Source organism: Sardina pilchardus, chromosome 13 (assembly GCF_963854185.1).
Source record: "Sardina pilchardus chromosome 13, fSarPil1.1, whole genome shotgun sequence".
In the NCBI taxonomy this organism is placed as follows: domain Eukaryota; kingdom Metazoa; phylum Chordata; class Actinopteri; order Clupeiformes; family Clupeidae; genus Sardina; species Sardina pilchardus.
In genome coordinates this window covers 3,529,954-3,549,379 of record NC_085006.1, presented here as the reverse complement: position 1 = coordinate 3,549,379, position 19,426 = coordinate 3,529,954, and the positions used below count along the sequence as shown (strand labels likewise).

Sequence of the window (19,426 nt, the reverse complement as noted above, 5' to 3'; positions counted from 1 at the left end):
CAGCCGTGTTGAAATGCTCCAATCTGAACAGAGCTCAGATAACACGTAATAGGCGCCCATCCCCCTTTAGATACACCCCTCTCATTTGCATACCTTCGATTAGTAATTCTTGTTAAACTGCTCTTACGATGCTAATATCTAGATATGTGGTCTATGGCAGAGACGTTGTAATGCTAGCGTTATTACAGCTAACTTTGGAGAGTTACTATACTAAGAAATGTACTGATAAAACTTACCAATCTAACACATTCATTCTGTTGGGGAATCTGCTGCACTTCATCTTCGTCAGAACCTTCTTCTGACTCGGTTTATACATGTACGGCTGTATTCCTTATTTAAATCCATTGTAGATAGCTTTATCAAAGACTTTGGCTTTATTTACCAGCAGTAAACGTAGTTTCACTTTGCTGTAGCTTCAGACCGGTGGATTGAGCCAATCAACTTTCAGGACATATCGGCCAATAGACCAATCAGCGCGCATCTCATTTGAATATTCATGAACTTGCTGAGTGGGCGGGAAAAACAAACTGTTTCATTGCAAGGCTTATTTATGACCTTGTATTAGGCGATCTAGCAGTGCTCCTGGGGCGTTTTCAGCCCCACAAATTTACATATGACATTATTTAGGCTCAAAGATCAATTTGTAATGGTCAAAAAATGCGTTCTATGACTCCTTTAAGTCTACCATGGACGGTTACGATGTTATGGCTTATTCTCCAATTGTCAACGGAGAAATTGTATTGGATTTTTTCTTCCGGACAAGGCTGTGGGCGGGACTGTGGAGCTCTATAGGGATAGGCCCAGCATACACGTAAACATCGGTAAACTCTTCCCTTCATTGGGTAATGAAATGAAGGTCCTGCCTTTGATGATAGCCATAGACCAGAGGAGCCGTCAATCACAGATCGCTTGGCCAATTCTGGCAGGACATGCTCCCATGCTCCGTGCCTCGTTGGAGGGCTCATAAATCAGGAAGTATCTATCGTACAAATACATTCAAGGGCTCTACGTGACCGGAAGACCCTGACAGACCCAATGAACAGCGTGAATCTGGCGACAATAGTGGAATAATATCGCTAAAATGGCGATTTCTACGGAGAAAAAGTTAGCGTTTTGTTTTTTCAAGTACACTTGCTTTGTACAAGGTGGTGTGTACACTTGTACAACGTATTTTGAATAAAATAATGTTGACATTCTATTTCTTTGGACACTTGTGACCATTTTAAGACCCAACATGCAGCATTTTCTCATTTTGAAGGATAGAGAGAAGACGTGAAAGTAAGACCTCACCAAGGGAGGGGGGTGGCTAGGTGGCTAATTTGACCGGTGAAAGACAAGATGATTTCGTTCATATAAAGGCTTGAGCATATTTATTTCATAAATGGTCCACGTATTTTGATTCCTGAGATAGAAAGCTTTTAAATGATATAACATATGACTATGTATGATAAACTTATGGTAACGGAATTTGATCAAATATGATGAAATATGATTGAATAATTATGGAATGTACAGTAAGTGATCCCATCGACGGGATTCGATCATTAACTGGCTAGATTGACTGGCCTAGTTGTATTTCATTCTCGTTGACACTCGGTGTCAAATACTATCTTTCTGTGTGCTTGTTCTGTTTTTTCTGTATGTCCTTATCTTTTTTTGTCTGTTAATGCCAGGGGGTTATGAGATAATGTGAAAAGGAAAGCCTTATTTCTTTATGCAAAGAACTAGCTTTTGTTTTTTTTCAAGAATCCCATTCCATAAATGAGGACACAAACTTTTGGAGATCTCAGTGGGGAAGTGAGTTATGGTTGGCCTGGTTCATCTCACTCGGCTGGTGTGGCCATTTTGAAGAATGACTTCACTGATGCTGGAGACCAGAAATGCAGGTAAGCAGCAAGGTTTATTTTCTTCAGACACACTGAATCAATGGTAACACAGGAGGAACCTCACAGGGTCTTGATAATGCACAAAGGTAAGTATTTCACAAGTAACGTAATATATTCTCTTTCTTTTTTTGCAGGCCTTCAGTAAAGCACAGAGGTTAGTGTTCATAAATAACAAAACATCCTTTCTTTTCTTTTTTGCAGGTCTTCAGTAAAGCACAGAGGTTAGAGTTCATAAATAACAAAACATCCTTTCCTGCACAGAGGTGACTCAGGTAGCATACAACGAGTCTATTCCATCAACAACGAACTGAAGAGGTTTCTTACAACAGAGAATCCAACCAAGGTGAGTAACAAAGGTAAGTCCAAAACAGCGTTTCTTTCAGAGATCCAGGTAGCCAGAGCGCACGGCAAAGCAGACACTGTCCAAGCGATAATCATGACTGAGCAGAGACACCACAAACAAAGTCTTAAGAAGGGCCTGCGTGATGGGTTGCAGGTGATGCTCCTGATCACCTGCCACAGGGTCTCCCAGACTGATTGGAAAAGTCCGGGGTTCCCTGGGCTGATTCCCAGGGGCTGGAACTGGCTGGCGGCATCTCCTGGCAGGTCGAGGTATGACAGTACCCCCCTCCTCACGACCGTCACCCGACGGTCCAGTGGTCCCAGAGCGGTCCCTTTGGAAGTCGCGGATGAGGGACTTGTCCACGATGTGGCGCGAAGGCACCCAACAACGTTCTTCCAGACCATAACCAAGCCAATCGACCAGGTACTGAACCCCTCTGCCCACTCGCCGAGAATCCAGGAGCCTCCTGACCGTGTACACAGGACCACCTGCCAAAAGACGTGGGGGTGGGGGTTTTGGGGGAGACAAAGGGGAAGTTAGGACTGGCTTCAGCAAAGAGACATGGAAGACTGGACTCACCCGCAGAGACCTTGGCAAGGCAAGCTGGTAAGCCACTGGATTAATGCGTCTCACAATTTTGAATGGACCGATGTAACGTGGCTTGAACTTTTTGGACTCCACACGCAAAGGAAGGTCCCGAGTGCACAACCACACCTTCTGGTCCTCCCTGAATGATGGGGTTGCCCTCCTCCTGCGGTTGGCTTGGCGCTGGACTCGAGTTGAAGTGCGCTTTAGGGCCGCACGGGCCCGCTTCCAGGCTCGCTTGCACCGAGCAACAGCAGCTTCAGCAGAGGGAACGGCGACCTCGGGCTGCTCAGAGGGAAAGAATGGAGGCAAGTAACCACACTGCACTTCAAAAGGGCACATACCCGTAGAGGTGGAAACCAGCTGGTTATGGGCTATTTCTGCCCAGACAAGCATCTTACTCCAGGACTTGGGATTGTCTGAGGCCACGCAGCGTAGGTACTTCTCAAGCTCCTGGTTAATTCTCTCAGTCTGCCCATTAGACTGGGGGTGAAACCCTGAGGAGAGACTGACCGAAGTATGAAAGAGGGACCAGAAAGCTTTCCAATACCTGGACACGAACTGTGGACCACGATCAGACACCACGTCTGCAGGAACTCCATGATAGCGGACCACCTCCTTCAGAACGACCTCCGCTGTTTCCTTGGCTGTGGGTAGCTTGGGAAGAGGAACAAAGTGAGACGCTTTAGAGAAACGATCAACGATCACAAAGATTACCGTGTTGCCCTCGGAGTCTGGCAGTCCTGTAACGAAGTCCATGGACAGATGGGACCACGGGCGGCTGGGAATGAGGAGCGGACGGAGCAGTCCCGCTGGGGCCTGGTGAGGAGACTTCTGAGTGGCACAGACCGTGCAAGCCTTAACATAGGCAGCAACCTGTATGCGCATGTCCGGCCACCTGAAACGGCGACGGAGGAAGTCCAATGTTCTCAACTCCCCCGGGTGTCCCACCCAATGGTCATCATGCCCCCACTTCAGTACCTCGGGGCGCATCGAAGTGGGTACAAATAGACATCCCGACGGGCCACCTCCTGGGTCCGGTTCCTCCTTCTGAGCCTGGAGGATGGAGCTTTCCAAGGCAAGTCTTGTCCAATCACCCGGCATTGGGGAATGATGTTCTCAGGAGGAGCATCCTGTTCGGCGGAGTCATACTGACGGGAGAGAGCGTCTGCTTTGGTGTTCTTTGAGCCTGGCCTGTAAGTGAGGATAAAATCAAAGCGGTTAAAAAACAGGGCCCAGCGTGCCTGGCGGGGGTTCAGCCTTCTAGCTTCCTTCAAATACTGCAGGTTCTTATGATCGGTAAGTACTTGAAACTGGTGGATGGCTCCCTCTAGCCAATGTCTCCATTCCTCTAACGCTAGCTTGACAGCTAACAACTCCCGGTCCCCCGCATCATACCTTTGTTCAGTGGGAGTCAGTTTCTTGGAGTAGAAAGCACATGGGTGGAGTTTGTCATCCTGGAGAGATCTTTGAGAAAGAATGGCTCCTACCCCAGTGCTGGAGGCGTCCACCTCTACCACAAAGGGAAGCGTCGGATCTGGATGCCTTAGGATCGGCGCGGTGGTGAAGCGTTCCTTCAGGGACTCAAAGGCTGCCTGGGCCTCGGAGGACCATCTGACCTTGGTGGACCGGCCCCGTGTGAGCGTTGTGATGGGAGCTGCAACAGTGCTGAAATTACGAATAAAGCGTCTATAGAAGTTAGCAAAGCCGATAAAACGCTGTACTTGCTTCAGAGAAGTGGGCGCTGGCCAGTCGACCACTGCTTGCACCTTTCCAGGGTTCATGGACACTCCCCTAGGAGAGATTTGAAATCCTAGAAAAGACGTCTCAGACACATGGAACTGGCATTTCTCCAGCTTAACGTAGAGGCGGTTCTCCAGAAACAACTTGAGCACACGGCGGACCTGCAGAACATGGGATTCAAGGTCATCAGAAAAAAGGATATCGTCCAAAAACACAAAAACGCACCTGTTGATCAACTCCCGCAGCACATCATTCACCAGGGCCTGAAAAACAGATGGGCAATTAGAAAGGCCAAAAGGCATGACGCGGTACTCATAGTGGCCACTAGGTGTGCAAAAGGCCGTCTTCCACTCATCTCCACTTCTGATACGGACCAGATGGTAAGCGTTACGCAAGTCCAACTTGGAGAAGATCTTTGCATCCCTGAGCAAGTCAAAAGCGGTGGACATCAAGGGAAGGGGGTACTTATTCTTGACCGTGACCTTGTTCAACCCCCGATAATCTATACAAGGGCGGAGGCCACCATCTTTCTTGGGCACAAAGAAAAACCCTGCAGAGGCGGGGGACGTGGACGGCCGGATCAACCCATTGCTAAGGGCCTCTCCGATGTACTCCTCCATAGCTCTGGTCTCGGGGACGGACAAAGGGTACAGTCTGCCTCGCGGAGACATGGTTCCTGGGAACAGATCAATAGCCATGTCATAGGGCCTATGTGGGGGAAGCGAATTTTTTTTTTACAGGATGGTAGGGGAAGATTCATGAATATTCATTAGGGAACTGCCGGTGAATGCGCTAACGTTCTGAAGAATGCTCTAACGTTCTGAGGAACCATGGTAACCCCAAACTGAAACGTCAGATCGCTGTGTTTTTTTTTTTTTTTAGTTCTACAGTCTACTATCGTTGGTGTAACTCCCACATGACAACTGACACTTAATTGTTATTATTTGTTATCCTCCTTGATGGATGTGACACATCACCTTCTACGTGACAACGGACAATACAGTGTTGTTTTCTGGCTTGGTTAATGGATTTGATGACTGCAATCAGTGTTTTTGGAGCTTAAGTTGCGGTATGTAGCCTACTCTCTCTTGCGTTGTGTTAGATAAGGCGCTGAATTTCTCCTCAGTCACGCACATGTTATGAGAGCTAGTTTGCGTCCAGCTAGCACAGTGAAGTATTTCACTGTAAAGATAAACCAAACAAAACGGTATATACAATGAGATGCCTCCTGTGTGAATGTAATACATGCATACAAGTATGAACAATGAACACATTTACTTAGCTATAACAGCGGAGTATTATGCGACTTCAAACAGAATTGTAGGCTATGTAACCCTATGTAAGAACTTACCCTAAAATTCCGCTACGACTCTGCAGAATGTCACCAATAGATGGCGCTCATGTTATAAGAAAAAGCCTGTCTCATAGGGAAAGTAATAGCTAAATGGAAAAAAACAACAACCTTGTTGTTTATGACTTATGGACTCCGCTACACTCAAAAGCTGCAGGATAGGTCTACTTTCAGGGGGGAAATATATGAGTCTGTACATCATACGCATGAAATACATACAAATAACATTGAAGACAGCCTTGTTTGTAGTTACTTGGTCAACACCACAAGCAGTGTTATTGACAGTGTTATTGATCATAATTTTTTTTGGAGATGAAAGCAATAAAGATGAAGGATGTTATAGAGGCGTTACTGAACATCATATACATAAAGTGTTGTAGGCCTACACTATCATAGAACTGCAGTATAGCCATAGTTATGTTTGCACAAGTGTACAGACAAATGCAGTGAGTACCATATAACACATTATAAAAGACATTACAGGCAGATATATATCACAAATATTTTATTTTCTGTGTTGACGGCCCAGAGTCACACACTCGGAAACACATTGGGCAAATGAGTGTGGTGACCGTTTGGGCAGTGCATTTGCCCCGACAACTCGGACATAATTGTGGTCTTTCCGGGCTCTTTTAGTAGGACGCCCAGTTATAAGTGCCCGTCTACCTCCGAGTGGGGCTTTACGGCGAGCAACTGCAGTTGGTTGTACACCAATTGCCACACTCATCTGTAAGCATTTTCTTGCCCTCTTTTTCAACAGCTTGGCTGCAGTGTTTGTGCCAGATTTCCCAAACGTGGACAACGCTGAAATAAGCTGATTGTCAGTCATCTTATTGTAAGAAGTAACCATTTTTTGCAATGCCGTCTGGAAATTTGGATCAGTTTTCATTTTTCCTAGCAGGCCCTCACACATGTTTTTGAAACGATCCTCAAGTTCTGTCACAGGAACAGACAGGTCTTCAGCGTCTGTAGAGCCGCCTTCACCGGCTAGCAAGCTTTCATCAAGTGAGGAATCAGCTGATGACCCTTCATCTGTTGATATAGCTTGGTCTTTCTGGAGATCTAAATAGAAAAATGAGAGTGATGTGAGAGGGTAATTCGGCAAGTGTATTAGGCTGTTAAGTAAACATTGTTAAGTGTTGTTCATGCACATACATAACTACATAAATGAGACAATGGTTACCTGCAACAGATGGAATTTCCTCCACTTCCTCCATACGCATGAACCAGTTGTCTGGGACATTGTTCTTTCCTTTTTTTTGCAGATGCAGAGCAGAGAGGGACAGAGTGAGGAAGAAAAGAGGAGAGGAGAGAGAGAGGGACAGAGTGAGGAAGAAAAGAGGATAGAGAGATGCAGAGGAGAGAGGGACAGAGTGAGGAAGAAAAGAGGAGAGGAGAGTATAGAGAACAGTGGAGAGGAGCAGGAAAGAAAAGAAAATAGAAGAGCAACAATTAGAGAAGAGAAGAAACAGAGAAAAGAAGAGGTGAGGAAGATAAATTGTTAATTAAATAAATAAATTAGTGAGTCTCACTGTAGGGGCACACACACTCACTCACACATACACAAACAGACATACATACATGTTTTAAACATGTTAAAGTCACTGATTGAGGGAAATGTGTGTCCGCCATTGAGCACTAATGTTACAAATGCAAGGTAGAGGAGTGTAGAACATAGACAGCAATAATAATAAAAAAAGTAAGTTTAGATGTTTTAGAGTAATCATTTTTTTCTATTGGCTATTTCTAACCTACAATGTAATTGCATATTAACATTGTTTGGACTGAGGTTAAACTGCTAAATTGCACTCATTGACGCACTTACTCCTACTGCACTAATTTAATTAAATTTAATTTAATGTAAAGTAATTAGTAAGAGTAAATCGACACTGTACCTGTTGCGATCTGATAAAACAACCTCTTTGCGGCAGGTGTGGTAATTGCTAAAGGGTTGCTGTCTTGCAGTTGGAAGGCTTGCATCACTGCATACTGATGGTTGCAGAAAGCACCAGTGCTGCCATCTGAGCAGGTGCAAGTCCCCAAGGACACATTCACATTGTATGTGGCATCAGTCAAGGCACTAGGGACTGTGAAATTCACTTCATCCTCCTATGGTGTCACAAGAAAGAGAAGCATATTGTGACATTGTTTATGTCACAATCACACAACATAAGTTATTAGAATGCAATGACTAACAATACATTTACTTTCTTAATGCAATGAGTAAATAATCATTTTAGACCTTCACAATGCCATCGGTGCTCACACGCCCCTTCGGCTTTGGCAGCTTTTTGGTGGTCCTGTTGTTAGTCACATCTATGAGCCTTCGGATGTAATAAGCTTCTAGCCTGGTTGTGATGAAGTCCACCAGTTGGGTGATGTTGTACGCTTTCAGTCTGTAGAAGATCTGGTCCTTGAGTACCCTCATCGCACTCTCCACATAGTTGTTGGTGTTGTTCCCTCGTGTTGGGAGATGGGAACGCAGACAGAGTGCCCACAGCTCACGCCTCTTAAAAACCGCTGCCAGATGTTTCGTGTACTTTTGGTACTGGCTAGCTATGGAGTCCTGGATGGCTTGATGGTATGAAGCATCCAGATCTGATGGAGACCTTGCATAGACCAGTACCTTGAACAGCTGCAACAGATGTTGGCGGTGAGTTTTTGGGACCCCATTGTTAGCATCCCACAGCCATCTCCACATCGCTTGAAGGATGTGGAAGACACAGAGAATGGGGTGGGTTTGGGGGTACACGTCAAGGACAGCCTGACGCAAGGCCTGGCAGTCGTCGGTCATCACGACCTGTGGGCCAAGGTCTCCTCTCCCAGAGAATGCGTCCTGCGGGAGAAGGTCTTTCAGCAACTTAAGTCCTGCAGTGATGGTATTCTGCGACTCAGAGGTTGTGATCACCACTCCCAGGGGCAGGCCACCAGCAGCTGAATGCGTCAACAGAAGAAAAATACGGCTGTTTGTGCGGTCACAGTTGCCAGAGGAGTCCACAAAGACGATCTCTGCACTGTGCCGAACAAGAGCATGGACACGCTTCATCAGTGGAGTGCAGATGGCAATGATGGTCTGATTGCCATCTAGTTTCAGTAGTGCGCATGTCTCTCCCTGTTGGGCATTGTATTCATCAAGAGATGACTGGAGGCTGCAAAGCATGGCATCCCCGGATAGCTCACCATAAGCCTTTTTGAATATGTTGTAATACAGTCTGTAATGGTAATAAAACACACAACTTACTAAATCTTGCCATAGTCATAATTATTTACAACATAATCACATAGTTGAGGCACACACATACTGTACATGAATATACTGCTTGTGAATCCATTCAAATGATAAATTATCATAAAGCTTACCTGAAGCAGAAACTCAGATCAGGGCAGATGGAGCGATCCGCAGAAGCAAAGACATAGGCATCACCCTTCTCCTCCTGAAGGTCGTATTTTAAAGTGCTTAAAGCAGAAGAGGGAGAGTGGCCGCTTTGAAAAAGAGCTTCGAGCTTCTGTGTTGTCTCAGGTGCTACATCACGGTACCCCATAGCCTCAGCACACATGAGCAGGTGATTATGCTGAAGTTTTATGTTGATGTAGAGACACAGTCCTTCGTGTATATGTAAATCTGTAGATCTGACAACAAAACAATTGTTATTACATTATTACATTAGCCTATTTAAGAACTACACATTATCGAAAGCCAGTATTTTGGAGAGTGACTTTTTCACAATACAGCAAGCCTGTGTTTTTGACTAGAAAAAATATTTTTAAATCTAACCTGGACTTTCTGTTCTGTGAAAAGCTTTGCCTCTTCAAAACAACATACATCACAGCAGGACAGGATGTATTTTTTTTTGAGGATGCATGACGTGTGTTGTGTTGGCATCTTAGGTCCACCTTCAAACATATTCAAATAAGTTTTGGCTCAACCTTTGCAAAAAAAATAAAAATGTCTGCAACTATGAAATTACTTACTCTGTACATGTTCTTTGTTTGACGTTCCGCAGGATAGGTTTTGTTCACCCGCCATGTTGTTTGCGATGACTTTTGAAAGGCTTGAAGCCATCTGTGAACCTCCTCCTCCGTGTGTACCTTTAGTTTCAGGGAAATGTTGCAGTTGTTGCCCTCAAGAGGCTCGAATGAACATACATGATGTTCATAGTCCTCAGGGAAGAGTTTCTGTTGAAGCAACAAAGACAATTACAGTAAGCAAATGCATAGTGCAGCGAAAACATTTGAAAGTTACACAACATTCTGTAAACTCTATGTCTGGAATACCAACGTCAACCACTTAATGTCAAAGTGGTTTTATTTGTTTGCCAATGGCCTAATGACACATAGAGCATCATTAAGACAAGATATTCAACATTAACCTTGCCTCAACATTTTATTTCATTTCATTCTTATCCATCTACATCTAACCTCCAGCAGCTTCATTTCTTCAAAGTTGCAAAGTGTCTGGCAAATGTTGCAAGCTGTAATAAATCCTGCCATTATGATCACCACTTCTAAAAACAGAACAGAAACAGACTCTTGAATGGAAGAAACCATAGACACTTTAAAATAGTAACTGGCTTGCATCATCTGATTTTGGTGACAGTACAGGGATGTAGGCCTGGTAAAATAAGAGGTGGGTAAAATGAATACTGTGATCACAGTATGTTTATAAAAATACATCATTTACAGTATTGCAACTCTTGGGACTCTCTGTCTTTCTCTTCATCCTCTTCCTCCTACCTGCACCCTCCTCTTCCTTGTACCCCACTTCTACTGTAACACAAACTTGTTGTCCCCTGCGTCTCTGTCAACTCTGAACTGACTTATATTGGTTGTCACATCATTAGACAGAAGTGTTATCAATTTTGAGTGGTAGTGTTCAAATGTAGACAACTGTGCACTAATTGTGTTCAACTTCTGCGTTGTTTGGTTATCAATATAATTAAGAAGTGCATCAGAATGCACAATGTGTTCACAGTTTTGCGAGAAGGGTTAATGAGTTTGGTAAAATGGGTGAAAGTGGGTGAAAGTAGTCTATGGTTTTGCCAAAAAAGGGAATAATTCAATAAATGTGTTCAGGCATTTGAGAATTTGATTCAGAGAATGGGGTTTAGTGTTTGAGCAACTGTGAAAAACTGTAGTAGGCCCAATGGTTACCTAAGTTAAATAGGCGTGTGTTTTAGGCCTGCAACAAGGTTAATTACAATTACGGTGTTCGTACACCTTTTGCTGTCAATGAATTAATTAAAAGCAAAGAATAATCTCAATATTCTAATACTGGTAGATTTCTAAGAACATGTTTACTGGCTCTGATTGGAGGTAGTAACTCAGGATTAATGTGATTGGTAAATGTTTCCTAAAGCATGACGTCACATTAGAATCAACTACGGACAACGTTGCCATCATTTTATTCCCGCGAAAATCTTACTGAAAGCAGTCGCAACAGCTGAAGCTCTGAGATTTGCGGTCAATGTCGTTGGAAATACAGGTAAGTCTTGACTACATTTCAATTACCGAACAACACATATTGTTTAAATCTTTATAGTCTTCATCTTAACAGTCCGCCATCGCTTGTGAATTGTTTTGCAGTTTTGGTGTAGCTGCTAACCTGCTGAATGGCATGCCGAACAACAGAAGACACACTTGAGGTATGTGCTGTTTACTGCTAATGTAGTGTAGGCTAACATTCGCTAATTATAGCATGGACCGACATGTCCTGTGGCCAACTCCGTTAGCCAGTTGGGTCACTTGATCGCCGTCAGGCTACTTGGCTTTGAAATGAACTATAGGGCAAATATTGAATAGTTTGTGTCAACTGTTAGGGTTCACCATTCGCCATTGGGAAACGTTGTTTTTAAAAGTCAGTGACGTCTTTTTTTTCGCGCTAAAAAAGCAAAAAAATATGGCCGTTGAAGAGGACAGTGGGCACGAGATCGAGGGAGGAACCTTGGTGTGCGGTTGTCATGGATGCACTTCTAGCTCTATGGTTTTGAATGAAGCTAGCTAGATTTTAGCAATTAGTCCAGTGGCAGGTGACCAGACGTCCCCGTTTTTGGTTGCCTGTCCCCGGAAAAACTAACAATGTGCCGGTATTTTGATGATACGACTTGTATGTATTTCAAACAGATTGATAATCCAGTTGGAAATGTTCCCGTTTTTTCCACCTTCTTTAGATTATGTCCCCGTTTTGGTCTCAGACATCTGTCACCTTACGTTAGCGTCATAGAGAATGTCAAATCACTAGACTAACAAAATACATTTCTACTTAACTTTGAATATCACTTACCTTAGATCTGACAAGTTGACACAGAAACGGAATGAATAATGTACTAAACTACACTATTATAGTACAGTTTTACTGTAAAAACAAAGAACAACCCTAGCTACAATAACATCTAATCTATACAATCTATATACAAGTGCTTAAATACTAAAAGGTATGACTACAAACGATCGTAACGTACTCTAATATAATGTTATCTATAAACTATACTAACGTATTCTAATATAATGTTCCCTATATCTCAGTCTCTCTTCTCTGCATGCAAATGTTGTTCAACCGGCAAAACTCACAATGCAATAATTTACTGGTTATTTAAACAGACTATATCGCACGAGACTGTTTATAGAATAGATTTGGATGTCTCGTGCAACATAGCAATGTAAATATTATGTTTTGAAAGCAGGGCAAGGGTGAGGTCATATTTCAGTAATTCATTGTTTTAATTTTAGGTTGGTCTATGAAGTAAACATTGACAGACATACACTTGTAGAGTGAGATTCTGGTCTGCAGGAGTTCACTGTCATGTAGCAGCTAATGGGCTTTGCATAGATGATCGAGTTGTAGCAGAGAGAGTTGAAGCGGATAGTAATGAGTCTTTGGTTGTAGTCTTTCCAATCATCTGTTTGATACACTTTTGTCGGGATTTCAATAGGCTTAATGTATTACTATCTGATTATGAATAGCAAATACTAAGTGCATTTCAAAACGTATTAAGTTAAATCTTACCTTTGTTTTGTTTCCATTGTCGGTGACTGATTTGAAGATGCGGGGATCCACCAGATGAACAGCGGGACATCTTGACACCTTGACACCACTGACTCAGTACTGATAGCGTACATTTAAGAGAAAAGATGAGCAGTCTAGCACATTGCTGTGTATTTTTGTTTGACTGTCCACGTCTATTCGTGAACCGCGTGTGAATTATTGTTTTAATTGGATGATGTCCACCACAATGAAGACAGTCGTGTAATTGCATGTTAACTAGGTATTAATGTAGACCTTGTATTTCTCACTGTATTAGGCACTTAAATCCTCAAATGTATACCCCAAGTTCTTTATGTTTTCTCCTGGCAACTTGTAGTTAACATGATCGCATGTGTCACATGTATTTTAGGCAAGCAAAAGTGGTTTATTTCTCAGACAGGACATTTCTTAACGTTGTGCTTTTCTACATTGAATGTATTCGATGTACACAGACAGAGAAGGATGTATTATACTGTTTATTTCTTGGCCATAAATAAAGTAGACTTGTAAGAGGCTTGCATAATCTCTCCCGTTCTCTGTTGTTGGAATGAATAGCCTACGAGTAATATCAGATGCCAGCTTAACGTAGCGAAAAATACTATCTACATTGTAATGAACAATCCTGGTCCTTAAAGCTCTCTTGATTCACGAGGAGGATGGTGGCAATATTGTTTCAATGATCAGTACTTTATATGATTTGTAAGAGGCTTGCATAGTCTCTCCCGTTCTCTGTTGTTCGAATAGCCTAGCAAGCTGCGAGCTAACGTACGTGGCGAAAAATACTACAACGAGCTACATTGTAATAAACGATACTGGTCCTTATCAAAGCTCTCTGTGGATACAGCAGTAGGAAATGGTGGCAATAGTGTTTCAATGTTCAGTACATAAATGATTTCGACCAAATAACAACTGCCGGTGGCTGTAGCGTGTTTACGTTTACCGTAACTGTACAGTACTCCACTTATATTCAAATTGAGCCGACTAGAATTTTAGAGCTGACTGGCCAATCAGAGACATGTTCCCTAATGAATATTCATGAATCTTCCCCTACCATCCTGTAAAAAAAAAATTCGCGTGGGGGAAGGGCACAGGCCTTAGTCTTAGAAAAAAACGCCTTCAGGTCATGGTAATACCGAGGAACAAGTGTGAGGTCTACCTCTGTGGACTCGGAGAGCAATCTTGGAGGCTGCTGGACAATGGTCCCATACACTCCAGGACCGTCAGACCGGTCACCTATGCAGGTCTTAACACATCCTGGGCTCCAGGACAGTAAAGTTCCCTCCTTCCAGTTGAACTGGGGGGAGTGGCTTCTAAGCCATGGCAAGGCAAGGTAAGGCAAGGCAAGGCAAATTTATTTCTAAAGCGCATTTCATACACATAGGCAATTCAATGCGCTTTACATATAAAATAAGTACAAGGTAAGTACCGTACATAAGAAAACACACAAAAAGATCAAATATAACAATACAAATAAGAATAAAAAATAATATAATTTTCTTTTAAAACACACAAAAAGATCAAATATAACAATACAAATAAGAATAAAAATTAATATAATTTTCTTTTAAAATAAATAAAAGAAAATAGATGAGTAAAAAGATAATTAAAACAATGTGCATTAGGTACCAAAGGCATCCGAAAAGAGTTTGGTCTTTACTTTGGTTTTAAAAATAGCTACAGTAGGGGCATTTTTGATGTCCTCTGTAAGCTGGTTCCAGAGGTGGGCACCATTGAAGCTGAGCGCAGCTTCACCCTGTTTTGTTCTTGTTATTGGTTTCTGTAGTAGTTGTTTGAACATGTCACTTAGGTAACTCGGGCCTAACCCCTTTAGGGATTTAAAGACAAGTAAAAGTACCTGAAAATCAATTCTAAAACTTATTGGAAGCCAGTGTAGAGACTTTAAAATTGGGGTGATATGGTCCCTGCGCTTTGTTTTGGTGAGGATCCTAGCAGCAGTATTTTGAATCAATTGAAGGGGTTTTAAAGTGCTTTTGGGGAGTCCTATATAAAGAGCGTTACAATAATCCAACCTACTAGAGATAAAAGCATGAATGATTTTTTCCAAGTCCTCTCTTGATAAAAACCCTTTAAGCTTGTTAATGTTCTTAAGATGGAAGTAAGCTGATTTTGTAACAGATTTAATGTGACTGCTAAAATTCAGATCACTGTCAATGACCACACCCAGGTTTTTTACCACGTCATTAGTAGGGAGGCCTTTCAAATCCAGTATGGCAGAGATCTTTTTCCTTTCATCTTTCTTTCCAAAAACTATGACCTCCGTTTTATTTCTGTTTAGCTGTAAAAAGTTTTGCGACATCCATTTATCCACTTCTTCAATGCAAAGACAAAGTGTTTCAACAGGAGTGTAGTCATTAGGCATGAGGGGTAAATACAGTTGTGTATCATCAGCATAGCTATGATAGGATACTGAGCTCTTTTTTATGAGTAGTCCAAGTGGCAACATGTAGAGGTTGAACAGTAGGGGGCCTAGGATTGACCCCTGGGGGACTCCACAGGTCAGGGGTGTTTTTGATGAGGAACAAGTTCCAACTGTGACATAGAAGTTCCTATTTTGAAGATAAGATTTGATCCACTGGAGTACAACACCGGTGAGGCCAACCCAGTGCTCAAGTCTCTGAATTAGTATGTTATGATCTACAGTGTCGAAGGCCGCACTGAGATCAAATAGTACCAGGATTGAGGCTTTACCTGCGTCTGTATTCAGTCGAATGTCATTGAAGACTTTGGAGAGTGCAGTTTCGGTACTGTGGTTGGTACGGAAACCTGACTGAAAATTATCTAAGCTATTGTTTAGAGTCAGAAAGGAGGTGACTTGATTAAAAACAATTTTTTCAATGATTTTACCAATAAATGGTAGATTAGATATGGGTCTGTAACTGTTTAATGAGGAAGTATCTAGACTGTTCTTTTTGAGAATTGGTTTGATTATTGCAGGTTTTAAGGATTTAGGAAACGTGCCGGTTTCTAGAGATGAGTTTATGATTTTGAGCAGTTCTGGTCCAGTGAGGTGAAGAACAGATTTGAAGAAAGTAGTGGGCAGAGTGTCTAAGGTGCAGGTAGATGAGCTGAGGCTCTGTACTGTGTTTTGAAGAATGTCTACGTTAATCGTACTGAAATTGGGCATTGTGATGAGTGGGCCCGTTCTGATGAGTGATTCTGATAACTGGGTATTAGAAGTGTGCGACATTGTGTTTAGCCTAATGTGGTAAATTTTTGTCTTGAAAAAGGAAGCAAACTCATTGCATCTGCTAGAGGAGATGACCTCTGGATCCAGTTGCGGGGGGGATTTGTGAGTTTCGCAACTACTGAGAAGAGGGCCCAAGAGTTGTTTGCATTTCTGCTAATGATACTAGAAAAGAAGAGCTGTCTTGCATTACGTGTCCCAGTATTAAAGATGTGAAGCTTCTCTTTGTATATTTTGTGATGTGCCGAGAGTTTTGTCTTTCGCCACTGCCTTTCTGCCTTCCTACAGTCTCTTTTTAATTGTTTAATTGTTGGGTTTAATTACCATGGGGCTTTCTGTTTTCTATTCAGTTTCTTAAGTTTAATGGGAGCTATGTCGTCCATGATTTCTAACATACGTGAGTTAAAGTTGTCTACCATGTCGTCTACTGAGTTTGTTGTTGGGGTTGGGGTTTGGAGAGAAAAGGCTTGTTCAAACAGAGCATTTGTGTGATCATTAATTATTCTCCTTCCTGTCATCACAGAGTTGGTTGACATTTGTGGGGACATGGATACAGTAAAAAAGATACAGGAGTGATCCGACAATGCTAAGTCCTTTACTATTAAAGAAATATCAAGGTCCTTTGTGATGACCAAATCAAGAGTATGGCCCAGGCAGTGAGTCGGCTCTTTGACATGCTGAGTTAGATTGAAGGTGTCAAGTAGTAGTAGTAATTCTTTAGCATAGCTGTTTTCTGGATTGTCAAACATGCAGGTTGAAATCCCCAGTAATTATGATGCAGTCGTACTCTATATAGATGGCAGACAGTAGCTCAGTAAATTCTTCAATGAATAATTTAGGAGAGAGCTTTGGTGGCCTATAGATGTCAGCAATAGGATCTGAGGAGAACACTTAATAGTTGTGTACAGGTATTCAAAAGAAACAAAGTCACCAACTAATTTCTGTTTACAGTGAAAAGAGTCACTATAAACTGCAGCCAGTCCTCCACCTTTTTTACCCCCACGGGTGGCACTCAAAGTTATAATTTGGCGGTGCTGTTTCAATGAGGGTAGTATCATTGTTTGCCAAATCTAGCCATGTCTCATGAAATCAAGTGAGCAAATAAGATCATTAATTAAAAAAGATTTGTTTAAAAGAGATCTAACATTCAGTAGAGCACATTTCACTACAGTGGTGTGAGTTGCTGGAATATTCAGAGTGTGATTTTTTATTTGCTTAAGATTTGACAGATTTGCCCCATAAGCAGAGCATGGCCGGTATCTCCTGTCACTTATTAATACAGGAATATGACAATTTAGGGTTTCAGCACTAGATGGTGCAGGCTGGGAGGAAGGGCACGCACAGGGTGGATGTCCGGTGTGACCCTCATAGCTCATAGTCTGGGAAATATGGGGCAATGTAGAGGGGGTGTCAGGTTGGATGAATAGTCACTGTATTCCAAAGGCTATATAGTTTAGGAAAATGAAAGTAAATAGCTTGACCCCGTCCCTATTTGGGTGGAGACCATCTTTTTCAAATAGATTATCTCTGGTCCAAAAATAGTCAAAATTCCCAATGTAATTAAAACCAGCAGCAAGACAAAAGTTTTTAGCCATGAGTGTAGTCCAAAAAGCTGGCTAAAGCATTCAGACCCCCGAGCGGGAAGAGGGATAGGTCCTGATATAATGAGTCGCTTTCCCAAAGAGTCGGCCTTAAAACAAAGGTCCTCAAAGTCTTGGTGTAGTTTAGCTGACTGCCTATCCATTACATCATTTGCCCCAGCATGGACAATTACTAAGTTTATGGTGGGGTGTAGGTCAAGGAGCTTTGGTAAGAGGTGGATAAAGTCGCTGACCTTGCCATCCCTCAGGGAGTAGGTGATGGCTTCTGGGAGCAAGATTCCATTCATTATAGAATCTCCAAGCAGAAGAAGTTGGGGGGAGGATGTGTCTTTATAGGAAAATACTGAGAGGTTTGGGGGAAGATTAGAGGTGATAGGAGGTTCTGGCTCCAGAGGGCAAGGGGGCGGTAAAGGTTTCTCACAGGTGTTTGGCACGGGGTTTGGTAGCTGTGAAAGGGAACCCAGGTACGTGACGTCATCAGTCGTTGCATTCGAGACAGTGGAAGCAGGGGTATCGTGCAAAGATGAAGGGTTGCTTTCGAGACGCCGAGTCTTTGGAGAGGTATAATTTAAACTTGTTGTACTAGTGGGAGAGCGGCAACAGTGGCGCTTACGACCGCCAGCAGATGAGGAAGAAGAGGAGACGCAGCGTTTTCTTCTCTTGAGACAGGAGCCGGTCCGTTCGGCAAAACCGGGTAGCGTTAGCCCCGCTCCTTCGGATCGCGGCCTAGGCCTGGATGGTGGTCGCACAGCAATAGGTGTCTCTTCGCTCGACGCTGGTGTCATCTGTCGCTCCACAGACGGTGGCTGAGCGGCTTCTCCGGTAGCCCCAATCTCCGGAGCCTTGGGCTCTGTGTCTTGAGGAGTTGGAGCGGTGCAAAGAAGTTGTCAACAGGAACAGAGAATTCGTCATCCTCTGGAGCAAACAGGGGGAGAGACAGCCGGCTATTCTTCCTCACCACTGTAGTCCAAGTGGTCGATGCAGCCTCCGACGGCGTAGTCGGGCTGAAAGAACCCAGAGACACCGAGACTGTGGAATCCGATGGACGTGTTCCATGCAGCGTCTCCAGGCGGGAGAGGAGCAACGACTGCCGATGGACAGCATCTTTTAGAAGACTCTCAAGGGACTGGAATTCCAGTCTCAGGCTGGTAAACTGCGAGTTCGTGTCAGAAGTGGACATGGCCTCAGGTAGGTAATCTAAAGTTTCCATGATTCGAGGCAGAAGAGTCAGTAAAACCGCATGAGTGTAGCACTAACTCCGGAGACGGCTCGTAGTAGCTCTTCTACTCTCCCAAACTCAGCGTGATCCTGTGATTAATCAAGCAGGGCAATCAGGGACCCCATTCATTGCAACTTTGATGCTGTTCATGTGCATTGCACTACATCTACATTCAATGAAGGCGATCAGTCGCTCCAGCATCCCCGAAACCCCTACAGTAGCTACAGTACATGACCTACATCACCACAAGCCATACGTATAACAGACATCCTCTCGTTCTCTCTCTCCCCTCTCGTTCTCTCTCTCCATGCCATGGATAACCCAATACTACAGTCTCTTTTGGCGAGGCAATCAGGTAGAATTTACACCACTCTACATGGTTATTCCCCACCCATAACCTCAATGGTTTGGTAAGAAACTCTATTTTACCCGACCCAAGGGGTCGGCCATCTAGTGCTTGGACAGAGTAAGG

The 19,426-nt window shown here is 43.2% G+C and overlaps 1 protein-coding gene across 1 annotated transcript; it reads right to left on the bottom strand.

Moving 5' to 3' along the window:
* Nucleotides 1–6,413: 6,413 nt before the first annotated feature.
* LOC134100021 (uncharacterized) lies at nucleotides 6,414–18,945 on the bottom strand. The gene is made up of 8 exons (XM_062553070.1): nucleotides 18,537–18,945; nucleotides 17,969–18,078; nucleotides 9,881–10,084; nucleotides 9,269–9,480; nucleotides 8,151–9,120; nucleotides 7,804–8,017; nucleotides 7,092–7,160; nucleotides 6,414–6,970 (listed from the first exon to the last, which is right to left on the bottom strand). Exons 1-8 carry the CDS (start codon nucleotides 18,943–18,945, stop codon nucleotides 6,414–6,416), a joined length of 2,745 nt encoding a protein of 914 aa, XP_062409054.1.
* Nucleotides 18,946–19,426: the final 481 nt, after the last annotated feature.